This window comes from Phascolarctos cinereus, unplaced genomic scaffold (assembly GCF_003287225.1).
Source record: "Phascolarctos cinereus isolate Bilbo 61053 unplaced genomic scaffold, phaCin_HiC Scaffold_5;HRSCAF=322, whole genome shotgun sequence".
NCBI lineage: Eukaryota > Metazoa > Chordata > Mammalia > Diprotodontia > Phascolarctidae > Phascolarctos > Phascolarctos cinereus.
Window position 1 is genome coordinate 421017700 of NW_027555958.1, and position 17905 is coordinate 421035604.

Below are 17905 nucleotides of genomic sequence, written 5' to 3' on the forward strand. Positions count from 1 at the left end.
ATTGAAAAAAAGGAAAATGAAAGATCAATCCAGAGATAAGAGAAAAAGCACACACACACACACACACACACACACACACACACACACACACACACACACCCCAAAACCTCAAACCTCTGAAGCTTCTTCATTGTGAACCGAAAGGGGGAGTGTGTGTTATGCAGCCTCCCTGTTGGCAGGTGCTTTCTGAAAGATCTTCTAGTCCTCACACTTCCTGAGGAGGCAGTCAGAAGAACAAAGCCTGCGGAGGTAGCTTTTCTCTTCATCGTCCCAGACCCGGCTGCCAATTGGCCTCCTGTCCCCCCCAGCACCATCCTGGGGGAAAGAAAGAGATGAAGTGGAAGGGGATTGTTATCGCAGCCATCCTGCAGGCACGAGTCCCAATTACAGGTAAGGCCACGTTTTCAGATAGCAGGGGGGACTCTTTTAGAAATCCATTGGAGAAGGGGGAAAGAAATGGGTCTCTCCATCCTCCTGGCATCAGAGAAGGAGAGTGGTGATGGGGGAGACAGGATGGAACCCTACCTGTATTACGCTTGTCCTCCTCATTACAAGAAAGTTGGGCATAATTTCAGAGCTAGCCACTCAAAGACATAACTTTCCTACATGTCCCCTGACTCTCCTAGACATAGATTTTCCCCCCTAGGTATAAAAAAAGCCTGCAGAAGGGAATGAGGTAGGGGTCAAGACATAAGGACAACGGAAGCAGTTGCTGGTGTCTTCGGGGAGGAGGGCACAAGAGAAGGCAGACCTGAACCAGAAACTGTCATCTGAGCTGTGTTGCTTGTCCTGCTTTGGGATTTGAGCCTTCCACTTGCTACCACTCTTGTTTGGACCCTTTTCTTCTTTGCAAACTAAAAAGTATTCTCAGGTTTCCTGTTGGGCTGTCTCAGGATGAATGATGAATGTTAAGTGGGCCAACAGGAAGAGCTGGAGTTGGGAAGGCTCTTTCCTTTGCAGCCAGTTTTTCCTGAGTCCCTAAGAGGGTATCTAGGCACTTCAGCCAGACCAGGCCCTCATTTTGCATGCTATCAAAAAGTGTTGGTGAAAAGCCTGGACTTTCAAAAAGCTTTGTCATAGTTGGCCCTGTAGATCCATGGCCTAGAGAGAGGCCTGCAGGCAGGCCCTTGACACACCCAACCTGGGCTCTGCAACAGCTCTCAAGTCACTCTCTAGGCTTAAAAGGAGTGGGGGGGCAAATAGGGAGCAAGAGGCTAGGGGATGCTGAGGCTGGCCCTTGGCGCTGGCCTTTTCTAGAGACACCCCAAATGGCAATAACCATCAAGTGACTTTCTTCCAATGTTCACTTCAGGATTTTTTCAGTTTTGCCCTGTCTTCTAGCTCAGGGCGCAGGGAAGAAAGTGAATGGGTAGCTTCGGTATTGGACATCTTACATATATAGGGTTTTTATTTTCATCAAGGGTGGGATGAGCCTGGTTTGAACTTAAAGAGGTAAAGAAAGGAGCTGGAAATGGAAACTGCCTTCCAACAGATGTAGACTTCTCTCCATACCTAGTTTCCCACCATTTTACATAGTCCGATATTCCACTCTACGCTCTCAAGCCTCTGAGAGATGAGGAAGAAAGTCTGGGTGATTAAGAGAGCAACATGGCACCTATGCCTCTTTCAGGAGCACACGCTCTCTTCATTTCTTTGGAGTTAGGTTATGGGAAATTGGGCGACATGACATTTTCTGTAAGAACACAACTTTTTCTGCTCAATATTTTCATTGTGAATGAGTCACATTGCATAGCTGTTTGCACATAAGAGAAACCAGAGTCTATCTTCCTGTGAAAACAATATATTGGATTCAGGTGACCTATGGAAGCTCCATGATGCCCAAGCAAACAGTAAAAATGTGTTGAATGTAGAGGGTGGAGAAAATCAATCAGTTGGTATGTGGGGGTTATGGGGGGATCTAGGACTAAGCTGATTGGGTGATATAGATCTTACCCGTGAGATACTATAACTATGACTGGTTTGCACTTCCCCCCACTTAAAAAAAAACTACCTCAAACCAAAGTGAAACTTAGCCGTGATCCCAAACTGTAATGTTTGTAGATGAGTAGTAGACAAATATATAGGAAACAGTACCACTGGAGAAGCCAGAGTGGAAAGAAAAGGCAGGCCTTTTTACCATAGGGTAGTGGTGGCGAAGAGTAAACCTGAGATCCATCTAATGAGGATAGGACGGTATAGGGAGCTGGGCCCTTTGACCCTTGGAGACAAAACAGAAAGCCAATGGGCTACCTTGTCAGCTTTTCTTCAATCCTATTATTTCAACATCTGAATGACATCTGTAGCTGCCCAAATGAAAATGATTTAACTCAAGGCTGCTGGCGAAAGGACTTTTTTTCTTCAAATGGCTGCCATAGCAGTCCAGGACCTGATGGAAGATCTCCTCATTAAGTACAGACAGACACTCCAAATTTGTTGTGGAAGAAAAGAAATAGAGTGGTTTTGGTCCCACTGGCCAAGTCAGTACCATTTTCTTACTGAGGTAGCAATTTGATACTGTAGAAAGAACCCTGGATCTGGAGTCAAATGACTTGGGTTCAAATCCTGGTTTGACTGTTTACTACCAGTGGGACGTTGGACAAGTTACTTCACCTGTAGGGTCCTCAGTTTCCTTACCTATAGAATAAGAGCATTAAACTAATTAACCCTAAGGTTCCTTCTGACTCTAAGGCTACGGTCCTATGAAATGGCCATAAGCTAGAATTTGAACGGAGGCCTTTTTTTCTCTTACCTATAATATTTTTAAAAAATTATATTTACCCTTCATTTTTACTGTGATTTTGACAGCATTACCATCACCTTAACCTTTATTTGTAAAGCAATAATATATAGGTTGTTCTACAAAGCAAACAAAAAATAAGCAATTAAAAAAAAACAAAGCCAAGTAATAACCGGATACGCTATTATTGACTTTTCCAGAAGATACTAAAGCTTAAGTTGAGAAGCATTTGAAATAACATAAATATTCACACTACAAAGATCAGTTCTGCTTTTGTATCCTTATTGATACTTTCCATCCACGTCCCAAGGATGCTCCTTTTTTCCCATGATGGAGAGTTAGAACAAGAGAATAATACTTGTGTCCCACAGACAACCCCGAGGGCCAACAAACAGGGATCTACCACCTTTGCGAATGAAGCCAAGTGACCTGGTATTATAGTTGTCTTCACGAGATTATCTGAACCTGGGCCTATATACAGGAGACTTGCAGAACAGGGACATGACTACCTACAGTTTGTGTTTGCCCATTGGCACCCAATTACATCATAAAGCAAATAATGAGTGATTCAATCGATCCAATAATGCTTTACTCATCTCACTGGAACTTTATTAGTATAACTGGTCACAAATTTAGGCATTCAATACTGACCCCTCTACCTTGACCCCCAAATGGGGATATTCCCTAATCCCTTCAAGGATTTGGCTGGCCCAATGATAATGCACATACATATCTTATTATTCTTTGTTTTGTAGGGAAGTGTCCTCAGGAAACAACATATTTGAGTAATTCAGCATCCTAGGACTATTACATAGAATTGACTCAAAGAACATTTTAAAGAAAAATCCATCTAGTTGTCAATGATCAGTATTACACAGTCTTGAAATTTAATCGCATATGCGGAAGGAAATCTGTGCATACATAAGAGCGTATGCGTAACACGTAACTGAGGCTCTAGGAAAAACTCTTTTAATATAAACTTAAAAACAACTGCTACACAATGTTCCTAGTACAAGCAACTTGTATCCCATCAGGTTGGGAGAAATGTTTAAGTATAACAGGGATATTCATGCAAGTGATATAAGAATGGAATCTTTCATGTTAGTTCATTTATGCCCCTAAAAATTCTTGTTTCACCGATATACAAGAGCCAATTTCTCCTTGTAACCCAGCATTTCTCAGATTTCTTGGTCCGTGAACTTCTTAGGGCAGGGCAAAAGTCTCCTTGGATTTGCTGTTGCAATCCCTTCCAAAACCCTTGAAACCACAATACAATTTTGTGGAGCTTTTGCCTGAATGAATAATGATAAATGTGGCTACTTTAGAAAATAATGTGTATGTTTCATGTGTGCCTTGAAAAACTATTTTAAAAGAATTCAAGTATTTAAAAAATAAAGCATCAATAAAACAGGAAAAAAAATTCACAAAGGGCCACAGAAACAAATGGTAGTTTTATTACTACCTTCTTAAACTTACTATGTTCTGTTTTAAAGCAAACATACATAACCAAAGTTCAGCATTTCATATACAACCCTTTTTTTCTTTGTGTGTTTGGATTTTTATGCTTGTTGATAATTAAGTGCATAATTTTAAAAGGGTATTTTTTTAAAGATACATTTTATGATCTGACTTGCGTCTTAGTTGAAAGATAGTCCAAGAGAACCCTTGGTGGATCTAGAGCAGCCTGGAGATCTCTCTTTGAGAACTCCTATTCTCTTGGGTCTATGAATTAATTACAAATTGGCAAACAACTGGCAATGAACTGAAATTTCTTGGGTCAACCAGAGTCAAAGGCAGTATTTATACAGTGCTAAGACAACGAGTTGATTCTGTCAATTTGGTCAATCAGTTAATTTAGTAAAAAAAATTTTAAAAGCCACACTGAAAGTTTGGAAAGTTAACTGAGCCCCACTGACCTAGCTTTTGTAGCAGAGGCAAAACAAAAGTTTTTTGAATTGCGCTAAGTTGAATACGGCCATCTCCTTCAGCCAGGGCCTAAAAGACAAGTATCCTTATTAAATGGTCATATGGTTAAGATAGTCCTTATGGACTGATTTTATTTTCTATTGGACTGGATTTTTTATTTCTATCAGGCCTTTTTCTGTGGAGAACAGAAAGAAGGATGCTGCAAAATACCTCCTAAAAATTTGAGCAGTTAAAATGGCAGGTCAAATAGTACAAAACAAAGGACCTGACTCATACCATCCTGTGTGAGGTGAGAAGGCTGTTAATGAAGAGAAATTTACAGTTATTAAAGTAATTAAAATGGGGAAAGGGTGTCCAATGCATTCTCCACCTTGACCTAAACCATCATGGAAAAGCCAAGAACATTTATGACTTCTGTCTTTCTCATTACATTACTTTAAAGTAGACCAGTAGAAAACTTTGAAAAAGCATTTGGGGCAGCTAAACTGTTAGTATGGAAAACAAGAATAGGTTTTTGTGGTTTAATGGCTGTTACATTAATAAATACGTGAACCCTCCAGGGAAGGAGAAAGGAAGGACTATATAGGCAGCAACCTAGCTCAAATTTGTGTTTGATACAAGCAGTCAGCAGACCCGAATTCTCATCCTAAGCCTGTTGCTAACTGCTGCGTGATTTGGGGCTGATTATTCTACCCCTCTGAGCCTTGAATTCCTCATCTGTAAAATGACAGCGTTGGAACAGAAGATCTCTAAGATCCTTTCCAGTTTGAGGTCATAAGATCAGGGATTTAGAATGGACTTTAGAGGTCAACTTGTCCAATCCTTTCATTTTAGAGATGAGGAAACTGAGGCCCAGAAAGGTGAAAAGACACAAGGGGTAGAAAGAAGCAAGAAGTAAGGCAGCAAGAAGTAGAAGTAGAAGAGGGATTTGAAATTGGGTCCTTGAATTCTAAATCCAACATTCTTTCCATGGCTCTGAGGTCTATGACTAGGATTTATAGTTGAAGTAGTCAAGAGGATGGAGAACCAGAAAGCCTAAGCTGGTTCTTGATCCATAATAGACAGCCTGGGTATAGTCAATCCAAGGCAGACTCTGGGTATTCCTTTAAGAAAATTTGAAGTAAAACAATGCCTCGATGACATAGCATGGATTGTGACACAGAAAACAATGGGATATAAACTGGACCCCATGTTGGACTCCATGTTATCATAAACAAGTCATTTTCCATTTCTGTGCTTCATTTTCTCCAACAGAAGAATGAACAGAATGTGTGTGTGTGTGTGTGTGTGTGTGTCTCTCTCTCTCTCTTTCACACACACACACACACACACACACACACACACACACACACACACCATGGACAGTAGAATGGAAGGGTCCCCGGACTGGGAATCAGGTGACTTGGGTTACAGTCCTGACTATGCTATGACCCAGAGGGCAAGGCCTTCCCTGATACGCTAGTTTCATGGAGCTGTCGAACTAAATTATGTTGATGGTTCTTTTCAGTTCTACCATTCTGTTATTCCTTCTTAAAGGAAAAGTAATCAGATTAGGTGATAAGTTTTGAGTTCTTCAGCAGAAAGGAAAAGGCTTTTATAAATCTTAAAGCACCCTATAAAGGCACGCCATTGTTAGTTTAAAAAAAAAAAGGCCCAAGTATTCCCTCCCAATAAAAGCTGGTGAAAAAAATTATTGAAGAGGAAAACTTCAATTCTTAAAGGATTCATGACTTGTGGGGAAGTCTGTTGAACAAAAATAGATCTCAGTGCTGCCATGCCTTAATAAAAGATGGTCATGAATTGATCAGGTCAGAATAATTCATGACCTGGCAGCCAAATGTCTGATGGTTAACCTCTCTGAACTTAGCTAGGTTGGCCCTCAAACAATAGCATACAGAGAATATCAGAAAATATGCCCCAAATGTATTTTTTTTTAAATCTACAGGATAACCATGGAGTCAGCCTGACTATTTCCTATGTATTTAGGTCAGATAAAAGTAGTTCTTCCACTCCATCCAATTCCCCGCACCCCACCTCTGCCCTGCTCTCTTTTTTCCCCCAGCCCTCCCTTGTAGTAAGTATAGTCAGGCAAAACAAATCACTGCACTGACATTGATCAAAAATATATGTCTCATTCTGCAAAATCAACATATTACCAGGTCACCTGGGCATCAGAAATGCTAGCTCATTCTTAAGCCTCTTTCCTTCTTCATCTGAGTATGTATAGAGTATATGGGGCTTTTTAGGAAGACTAGCACCTCTGGTATGAGGGTTTGACGAGCTCTTTTCAGGGCTACTCATCCACCTTTGCTGTCTATCTGGAACTCAACTCTCACCTGTGGCTCCAAGAAGCTGTAGCATTTGCAGTGTCTACACTCCAGTAAACTGCCTGGGCAAACTGCCTCAACCAGGTTGAGGGTGACTGATGGGCCTCAAACCTATCGGTGAGTTATCAGGGTGTCTATCTCAACATGTGGAGACTTTCCCTGGCAGAATGGTTACACCCCTTTAAACCATCTCGGTAGATGGGCTAAACCAGGTTGAAGGTAACCGGCAGGCTTCAAACCTGGGGGATACCTACTCTAAGCTTATGAAGATTTTGCCTGGCAGAATGTGCAGATGAGAATAATTTGTTCCAAAGGCCATGAAGCAGGCTGAAGCCAGCACGGTGGAGTGCTTAGAGATTGGTCAGACATTGAAGATGCCCAGGTCATCCACTGCATCCCAGGCCCTCACCAGTCCTCTTGACCTTTGTCTTGTCACTGGACTTAGATGACTCTGGAAGAGAGAGTGACGCAGAAGACTTAGATGTCTTTGTGTCAAGACATCACCCCGTGATGTCATTGGTCCTCCTCGACAATGAAGACTGAGCAACAATAGCAAGAGAGGGTTAAATTACTCTCCGGAGTTTTCTGGTGGGCCAGACATATTATTGTCAGTCTTTTGCCCCTATTCATTCTGTACTTCTGGTCCATTAGCAATAAGGCAAGGAGAAAAAGGGGAAGGTGAAGGGAACAAACATTTATGAAGCATCTACTATGTACCAGGAACTGTGCTAAGTGCTTTATAAATGTTATCTCATTTGATCCTCACAACAACCCTAGGAGGTAGGTGTTATCGTTAGCCACATTTTATAGTTAAGGAAACTGAGGCAGAGAGAGGTGCTGTCCGCCAAGATGTGGGTGGCATGTGTCATCACCAGACTTCTGAAGTCAGAACTGCTGCTACATTGATTAAAATTCCACGGTTTTTCAAAGTAGTTTTTCTTTAAATGATTATGATCAATTACTAAATTGCTCTCCTGGTCCAGCTTATTTCATTCTATCAGTTCATGCAAGTCTTTTGCGGTGTTTTCTATTCAAACCTTAATTATCTAGGGCTCTTTTTCCTTGTGCTTTGGATAGGGAGTGAAGAAGTCATTTTATGAGTGGTTGAAAGAACTGAGGATAGACAAGACTTAGGGAAGGGCATGATAGCTGTCTTCAAATGTTACCCTGCTGAGCACGAATTAGTGTTTAGATGATTTCCTCCAGACTAGAGTATAGGGGCATGGGGTAGAAATGACAAGAAGACAGATTTCAGCTCAACAGACTGAATAGCTTCCTAGTAATTAGAGCTGTCTAAAAATGAAATGAGCTTCCTCATGAAGGAAGACGTTCCCCATCCCTGGAAGTGTTCTAAGGAGGCCAGAAGACTACTTATCAAGGACCTTGTAGAAGATTTCATGCCTTTGTTGGGGAAGTGGACTAGAGGACTTCTGAAGTCAGCTACTCCAATCCCAGGGCTCCATGCAGAGGGACATCGGCTTAGGATAAACCTTGGAACCATTTAAAAAAAACCGCCCCCTAGACTGTGGGCATGGAGCTGGAATCACATGCTGTGCTGCAGTAAGTAGGTATTTATTATGATAACCAAAGGAGTAAAAGTTGGGGTGGAGGAGGTGTAGCGAGAGGGGAGGAAGGGGAAGGGAGGCCGTTGAAGTGCATGAGGCAGACCTGACAACATGGAGCAGGCTAATATAGGAAGTAGTCAAGGGCCCCACAATGCTCTGAGTAGCCATTGCCTATGTTTGCTTTGCACATTACATCCTTAGCTAATAGTTGTACAATCAGGCACTTAATTCTTAAATGAAAAGAAAAGAAAAGAAGAAAAGAAAAGAAAAAAGAAAAAAAAGGAGAGAAGAGAAAAAGAAAAAAAAGAAAAGGGGAAAAATGGAATATAAATTTCCTTCTTTGCTGCACCCAGTCAAATGGGCCCTTGGCTAGGTTCTTATTAATCAACGTATAAGATAATTTATAATGGTTGATTTCTGAAGCAGGATCTTTTTAAAGGGTTCGCCCTGGCCAACATGGCTTCCTGTTTGAGAAGTTAGAGATGATTAATTCTTTGCCGGATATTTTCACTTAATGTAATTCTCTCTGATTATATAGTCCAGCAGAATGAATCCTGGGTTTGAAGCCAGGGTCCTAGGCTTTGAATCTGGGCTCTGCTATTTACTGCAGACTAGTAAGTCTGGCATTAGTCTTGGGTAAAATGACAGAATCACAGAATGTTTAAGATTATCTAGCTGCCTCCCTCATTTTACAGAGGAAGACACTGAGGCCCCTGGAGGGCAACAGATTTGAGCCCCCCTCCCCAAATCACAGCTGGTTAAATTGCAAAAGCAGGACAAAACTGAAGTCCTTTTCCAACAAGTCCTCTGTTCAGTCTTCTCCATTGCTCTGTGATTTTGGGCAAATCACCTCCTTTCTATCATTCTCAGTTTACTCATTTGTAATGATGGGTTTGGAGGAGGAAGCTAGATGGTACAGTTGTAAGAGTGGAGTCAGGAAGACTCATCTTCCTGAGTTCAGATCTGGCCTCAGACACTCACTAGCTGTGTGACCTTGGGCAAGTCACTTAACCTTGTTTGCCTCAGTTTCCTCATCTGTAAAATGAGCTGGAGAAGAAAATGGAAAATAACTCCAGTATCTTTGCCAAGAAAATCCCCGGGACAATATGGTTCTCAGAGTTATGAAAAATTGGACATGGCTGAACAATAACAATGATGAATTTAGACTAGATGACCTTTAAGGTTCTAGCTAGAGCTAAATCCCATGAGCCTATATTTCATTATTGATGTTTAATTGAAGTGCTACAAAAAATTACTATTCTTTGGAGTTTTTGCCACATTTCTGGTAAATGAGGTTTTCAATGTAAGTACTTTAAAAAAAAAGATAAAAAATGTCACAATGCTACTTGCATTTTAGATCAGCTGAAAAAAAAGTCCAAGACAACCCTATATGAATTTGTTTGGAGATACCACTTTGAGAACTTCTGTCTATGAGTTGGTTATAAATTAGCAAACAATTAGCAATGAATCTAAATTCCTTGTTAGTTTGGTAGGGACAAAGGTAGCATCTAAAAAATGCTAAGACAAATACTTGATTTGGTCAATCTGCTAATTCAGTAAAGGGAGGGGAAAACAACCATAATTACGCAGCCAACTGGATCCCAGTGAAATCTACTTAAATAGTAGGTGCTTAATAAAGGTTGATTAAATTGATTGAATAAAATGGAATTCAGTCACAATATATCCAGCCACATTTTAGAGTCAAAAAGACAAATGCACTCATTAAGTGACCACACACACACACAAAATGTGCATGTATGCATATATGTGTACATAGATGTGTATATGTGTGCATATGTGTATGTATGATATATATGAGATACGTACTTGTGTGTGTGTGTGTGTGTGTGTGTGTGTGTGTGTAATTTGTCTTTTTTTTTTCCCCTACCAGACCTGAGATTTCATTAGTGTTGGCAGCTTTCAATAATGCAGGGCAACTTTTAGTTTTAGAGAGTTACTTGTCTAAGTCTAAGAGAAAAGTGAGTAGAGAGTAGGCCCTCAAGTCAGGAGGAGCTGGGCTGAGTCCTGCCTCAAATACATCCTGGCCGTGTGACCCTTTGCATGTCACTTAGCCTTTTAGTGCCCAAGTAGCTCTCCTATTCTACATCCAACAGACAAATATTTTGCCTTGACCACAGAACCAACCTTGGAAGGGAGGAAACAAGCATTTATGAAGCACCTACTTTAATAAGCCAGACACTGCCTAAGTGCTTTACAAATATTGCTTCATCTGGTCTTCCAATAACCCCGGGAGACAGGTACTGTTATCATCCCCATTTTGATGCTGCGACTCTGTACATTCTCCTGGTTCTGTTCATTTCACTTTGTATCAGTTCCTTTGTAAGTCTTTCCATTTTTCTGAAATCATCCTGCTTGTCATCTCTTAAAGCACAATGGTGTTCCATCACAGTCACATACACCACAGCTTGTTTAGCCATTCCCCAATTAGTGGGGATTTCCAATTCTTGGCTACCACAAAAGAGCTGCTATAAATAATTTTGTACAAATAGGTCCTTCTCCCCCTTTTTTAACATATTTGGGATAGAGACCTAGCAGTGGGATTGCTGGATCAAAAGGTACGCATAGTTTTATAGCTCTTTGGGCATAGATCCAAATTGATCTTCACAATGGTTGAATCAGTTCACATTCCTACTAACAGGGCATTAGTGTCCCAGTTTTCCCACATCCCCTTCAACATCCATCATTTCTCTTTTTTGTAATGTTAGCTAATCTGACAGGTGTGAGATGGTGCCTCAAAGTTGTTTTAATTTTCATTTCTTTAATCAATAGTGTACTTTTATTACACCTCATTTTACACCCCATTTTACAATTGAAGAAACTGAGACAGAAGTTAAATGACCTGCCTAGAGTCATAGGGCTAGTGTGTGAGGTTGGATTTGAAGTCAGGTCTTCCTGACTCCAGACCCAGACAGACTGTACTGTCTATTTACATGGCAGCCAAAAATACACAAGTGAAATTCCCGGAACATTAGGAAGGACCTTCCCGTGGCAAATTTACAGGAGGACTTGGACAGGAGTCATCCAGGATGAACAAATATGCATTGATTGTAATCTGAATTGTTGGAAGGAACATGCATACTGAAGGGATCATAGGTCCTTTACAAAATCTGATGATTTTAATGAGGTATTTCAGTGAGGTTTTACTCATTCTGGAGTTTGTCACTTATATGCATATGTTAATTAAGATTCTCATGTAAATCACATCTTTGCAAATTAGTTCATATTTTAATTGCGCTAGGGAACCTTCCCATAAATTGCTTTGTAAAGCGAATGATAGCCCCCTAATTAGTATATTTTGTAAGTTTGGACAGCATTACAGGTTTTCATAAAACCAAGTATACCTGGACATAAAATACCTGTTTCTGCTACCCCCCCCCAAACCCCAACTCTTGGAAAGGAAGAATTAGTTTTGAATAACAAATGCTAGGATTTAAATAGATAAACCCTCAATTGGCCTAATTTTAATCCCAGATTAGCTCTTCTGTACCACCCAAGCTAAGTATCTGGTCTATTCTGGGCCAACTCCAGTCACAGGACCAATTGCTGGTGCATGTTCAGCAAATGCAAAGACATTTAAGGTAGCTTTAGCCAAATAATGCCATGAAAAGAAACTTAATGCCATAAAGAAAAACTAACAATGTATAGAACACAGTTGAAAATCAATCACTGTTAAGGGTGGCTTCCACTGGAAAGAGGCATTAGCAGGAATTCACAAGGTAACAAAAGATCTTTGCCAAATTTTGCTTGGGAATTCAGTATTCAAATCTACTCCAGTGATTTTCCTGTTATCCACCTAATATTTGAGGATTAAATGAGATGCTATTTCCCTCCACCAGTGTGGATAATTGAGGGTTGACTGCATCTGTTAAATAACATTCCTGTCTCTGAGAAATGTAAACCATAATCCACCATACACGGCTCCATTAAAACAACAGCTCTGTTGCCTGTGAGAAGTGATCACAGAGAATTTAGGGAAAGATGAAAAGAAGGGGCAAGTCCTGAAGATTCTGGAGCCAGTAGTGTTGTTAGGTCTAGCAATGGTTGTTAGTGCTGCTACAGGGTCCAGAGGAAGACTGTCTGTTCCTTATATCACATTTAATCGTGGAGCTATTCAGACCATTCTATGGCTCACAGTCATGATGTGAGTGTGTATGTGTGTTTGTGTGTGTATTCATGTTCTTTGGGGAATGAAGATGAACTGTACTTGGTTTCACTCACACAAATGAGTTGTTATTTAGCAAACCCCAGCAAAATCCTTTCTATGGAGAAGAGAATGGAAAAAAAAAACTTATTGAGCTTGGGAATCTATGGAACATGAAGAGCTGAGTTACAGATTGATGGGAATTTCCCTGGCTTGTTGTTCATTTGGTTCATAAGTTGTTAGTGAGGGGGGAAATGGAAAATGGTAATTCTCAGAACTCATAGTTGAAGTTCCATATGTCATCTGTCATGGTGAGTGAGCCACAAGCATAGATAAGGTTAGGTCCGACTCATAGAATGGTCAAACAAACCAACCCTAAATTTACCTTCTGGTTAAGAAAAAATATGACCGGACTATAAAATGTTCAATGAATGTCCCCAAAGGCCATGCCTATGGTTCTTTGTTGCTGTACTAAGATGGTAAAAAATTTTCAGTCATCTGAATAGTCAATTAATTGCAAAACAATACATTGAATTTCCATAGATAATACAACCTGGTCATTAAGAAGGTTGCTAAAACTAGACTGCTAGTTTTGCAATCAGATCGTTTAGACATTCTAGTCATTTCAACAATCTGGCCTAAAGCTCAGCGATCAGTCCATATTTATTACTGTGTGTCCTACATCATGCCAACAGGCTAGCAAACAGTTCATTCAAGTCAGTCATGTTGACTGGGCCAGTGTTACAGAGAAGGTAAATTTGGTGGTATGAAATGGCAGAAACCCGAGGTAGGTACTACTGGTACTATGTGTTACAGTGTCAGTTTTTATCAATATCTCAGCTTGCCTACAGATGGATTTCTTCAAGGTCTCAGACTGATTTTGGTCAACTTTTTGGTTTGTGGGCCTGTGTTAATTCGAATGCCTGGTCCAATAGCTAGAGTAGTTTTCACAGGGGAAAATCCTCACCCAGGATTTTTTTGAGGGGGCTGGTTCCATGGAGTAGTGGTGGGCTCTAGAAGCTGTGGTCCTTTGTTGATCAGCCTTTCCAGAATCTCAAGGCCAACTAGCTAGATTCTCCCTTCAGAGGTCAACTTGTCCGGTACTTGAATAATACACACAGCTCCCTTCTACCTTTTGGTTCTTTTTCTTCCATAGCAATTCATTCATTATTCTACATGCAAACAGGGCTGGTTCCCCCATCACTCTACATTAGCTTCCGCCTGACCTTGCGGCCATTTTATACATAACATTTCCAGGAAAAACACAAACAAAGCAAACAAACAAACAAAAAAACCCAGCAATGTTCCCAGCTAAAAAGTCTTTAAAAGGAAAACGTCAGCGTGAAAGTTAGGGTAATAAGCCAAACAGCTTGGACTGAATCTGAACTGGAACATGCCACTGATAGGCAAGGTACACTTCACTTTATAGAGTAAATCCATTCTTGGAAGAGTTTAGCATGAAACAAATCACATATTAAATGCATCTAGGAGCTTGCTCTTTAAAGAGTCTTGTGGCAAATTATTTTGAACATGGATGGATCTTTTTATAATATAAATAATCTTCCTCCCTCCACTTAATTCATCTTGTTTTTAAGTGCGTGGTTTTTAAAGGTTTCTTGGGGTAGAGAATAGGTACATTGGGTTTTCTTAAAGTGAGGCAAACCTATTACTTTTTAAGCTTTAGTAGCTTAAAATTGCACTAAGACTTTTGGGAAACCCTGTATTAATCTGAGTTTTGGTAGGAGATTATTACATCATTAGGGTCAGCTTGACAAATTTTTAGAGGGTTGTGGAGGAGGGTTGTAGGAAGAATTTATTTTAAAGAGCTGACTACAATGTCTTGCACTAGAAAAAGTGCTGAATTTCAATTTAGGGGATCTGAGTTCAAATCTCGGCTCTTCAATTTTGCTAGCTAGGTGACTTTTCCTTCCCCAGCTTTCCAGAATCTCTTTATGTGTTATCTTCTCTCATTAGAATTTAAGCTTGTTAATAGCAAGACTGTTTTGTCTGCTTTTGTATGTTTCCCTAGCACTTAGCACAGTGCCCAGCACACAGAAAGCGCTTAATAAATGCTCTTTCTGTCTATCTGCCATATTCCCAGGCAACTGCCTATCTGCTCTGAGGTTCTTGGATGCCCCAGGCAATTGAAGCTGACATCCAGTGCCACCTGAAACTTTCCCCAAATTTCTCTACCTCCAGGCTAACTCTATTAAAAAAGTCTCTGTTTCCAGAGAATTTGTGCATCATCTGTGACAGGAGCAATATTTCCAAGGGTTCTAACACATGGGTTTGGCTGCCTTTTCCTAAGGCCAGACAGTCTAGGCCTTAAAGGCATTAAAATATGGTCCTCCAGGTTTAATTGTCTTAGATGACTGAGACTTGGGCAGTTTTCTGGTTGCTTGATTACAAAAAGCCCAGGGACAGGAGAGGCTTCAGATGTTCCTCAGGCTTCTGACCCTAGGACCATCACAGGCAACAGTTAGCAGAGAGCCCCACTCAATGAATCAAGGTCACAATCTTGTTGAGTATCCTTTCCATGCTATATCCAAGTAAACCTTCTGTAAACTATTAAATGTACCACCAGTGATCCATTTTGCCTTAGTCTCCAACCTGAGATACCAAATTGACCCTAGGCCAGGCCTGGCCTATGATAACTGGTATCACCATACACAGTGAAGTTGTATGGTCCAGACTACATAACAGTTCAGTTATATAGTTATACAGTCAGTTATATAGTTCAGTTAGGTTGGGATAGTCAAGGAAGGTTTCAGAGTGGATCGGGGTGCTTAAAGAAGGCTTCCTGAAGAAGGTAGTAGATGAGTAGGACCTTGAAGAAAGAAAATAAAGTTTATATGAATAGGGAGTTGGGGGTAGGGAAGAGTACCAAGAGCACGCATGTACTCTTTTAGTGTGTATAAGGAGAAGGATCAGACAAATTCACAGCCAAAAGCTAATTTCTAAACCCAACCCTTTATTCTTTTTCATCATCCTTGACTCTCTGACCCACCCAAGGTACTTAGGATAGATAATCTAAAGGATATTCAGTGATAGGCAATGAAAAGATAAATAAGAAAGACCAGCAATCATATTTTGCCCTTAGTCAGCCACCACAAAAAAGAAGAGAGAATCTTATCCATTGACATAAAACCTTCCAACAACCTGGATAGGTTCTAACATTCTCATCTTTAAGAAAGGGACCACTGATTCATAGGGGTGATAAAGTTCCTTTGATTACCATGATATAAATTCCTTGCTGAACCAAAGATTCAAACACAAAGTATATCTTCCCCAACTGCCCGAATAAGGGGATAGTTTCATTTTGAGTTGTTTCAATGATGTTTCAATTTATCTGTTCAAAGAACCTTAGCATTTCAGAGCTAGAAGGGGACCCTGGAGATTATTTGGCCTCATTGTCATAACTAGCAATTTGGGCATCTGGGGCAAACAATAGGAGATCAACCTTGTAATTCATGATGTGAAAATAATACAAGAAAAAATTTAGGCAAACTCACTTGAGTAATGAGGGGAATTAGTTGCCACAATGACTCACAGATGGGTACATCTGGCAGCTTCTTATTTTAACTAATTTTCTTGTTAACTAGATGCTAAGTCACGTGAATGAGTGAAAAAGCATTTGTTAAGTGATTATGATGTTCCAAGAACTTTGCTAAGTAAGCACTGGAGATAGTCTGTAAATACAAAAGCAAAAAGATAATCTCTACCCTCAAGAAACTTACCTTCTAAGAAAGATACAACCATATAGAGAAGTGGTGGCCTGAGATGGTGAATGGGGACATAGTAAAGGAGATTCCTGCCCCATGCAGAAACAATGGCAGAGTTCATTTGATGATCACGGTTCCAGAACCGGAGGGAGAGGGTAAGGGAAGCAAAGGGAAGGCAAGGCAAGGCTGTGAAGGAAGTGGTTGGAGAGTTGGGAATGAAGTGAAGCATAGTGGCTGGGCTATTTCCCAGAAAATATTTGGAGAGTCACCAATCAGAACAGCAGGATCCCAGGGTAAAAGTTTCTTGAGGGTAGGGATTCTTAGCCTTTTTGTGTCATAAACTGCTTTAACAGTCTGGTGAAACCTATGGACTCTTCAGAATAATGTTTTTAATGTACACAATAAAATTTGTTATTGTTGTTCAATCATTTCAGTCCTGTGACTCTTTGTGACCCCATTTTGGGGTTTTCTTGGCAAAGATCCTAGAGTGTTTTGTCATATCCTTCTCCAGCCCATTTTACAGATGAAGTGACTTGCCTAGGGCCACACAGTTAGTAAGTGTCTGAGGCTAGATTTAAACTCAGAAAGATGAGTTGTCCTAACTCCAGGTCTGGTGCCTGTCTGATGGGGTGATGTGACTTGGACTTCTAAAAGGAAAAGACCATGTCTTTGAAAGCAACCCAGTCCCTGAATTTTCCCATACATTTCAACAGCACAGATCACTAGCACCTCCGCCCAAGGCAACTAGCCTGGTCTAACTCAACCTAACTAGATCACCTAATTAGTGTACTTGATATCCTTTCACTGTGGACTTGGTCCACTCCAGACTACTTGCATAGATTGACTACATCCAGATCCTTTCACTGTCCTTTTTATATATAAGCATCAATCTAACCCCCATTGAGTTGCAGATTCTCTAAGAATCTCAACTGCACTATGGAGGCATTACAATAAACCTTGCCACTTTGACTGGAAGATGGTTTGAGTGTATAAATTCATTCCAGGCGGATTCCACCCTACACTCTGACATTTCTGGATTCCCAGCAACCCTAAATCACCTATTTACCTATGCAATAAAATACATAGCATTAAAAAAAGAAAACTAATTACATTGAAATGCAGTTATCAATTTTTTTTTAAAGTTCCATGAACCTAGGTTAAGAACTCCTCCTAGGGCATAATCTCTGGTGTGAGAAGCAAGCTCTATTGTTTCTTTTTTGCCAGAGTATTTATATTAAATACTATAAAGCAGGTGACACAGTGGAGTGCCAGGACTAGAGTCAGGAAGACTCATCTTTCCGAGTTCAAATCTAGCCTCAGACACTTACTAGCTGTGTGGCCCTAGGCAAGTCACTTCACCCTGTTTGCCTCAGTTTCCACATCTGTAAAATGAGCCGGAGAAGGAAATGGCCAACCACTCCAGTATCTTTGCCAAGAAAGCCTCAGATGGGGTCGTAGAGTCGAAA

The 17905-nt window shown here is 40.5% G+C and overlaps 1 protein-coding gene across 1 annotated transcript in view; it reads left to right on the forward strand.

The window, feature by feature from the left end:
- Positions 1 to 205: 205 nt before the first annotated feature.
- Positions 206 to 17905, forward strand: part of CD247 (CD247 molecule) — a 92617-nt gene continuing 74917 nt past the window's right edge. Inside the window, exon 1 of the mRNA XM_020974720.2 lies at positions 206 to 390. Within this exon, the coding sequence (XP_020830379.1) occupies positions 333 to 390 (58 nt within the window). The 5' untranslated portion in view covers positions 206 to 332. The remainder of the gene's footprint in view (positions 391 to 17905) is intronic.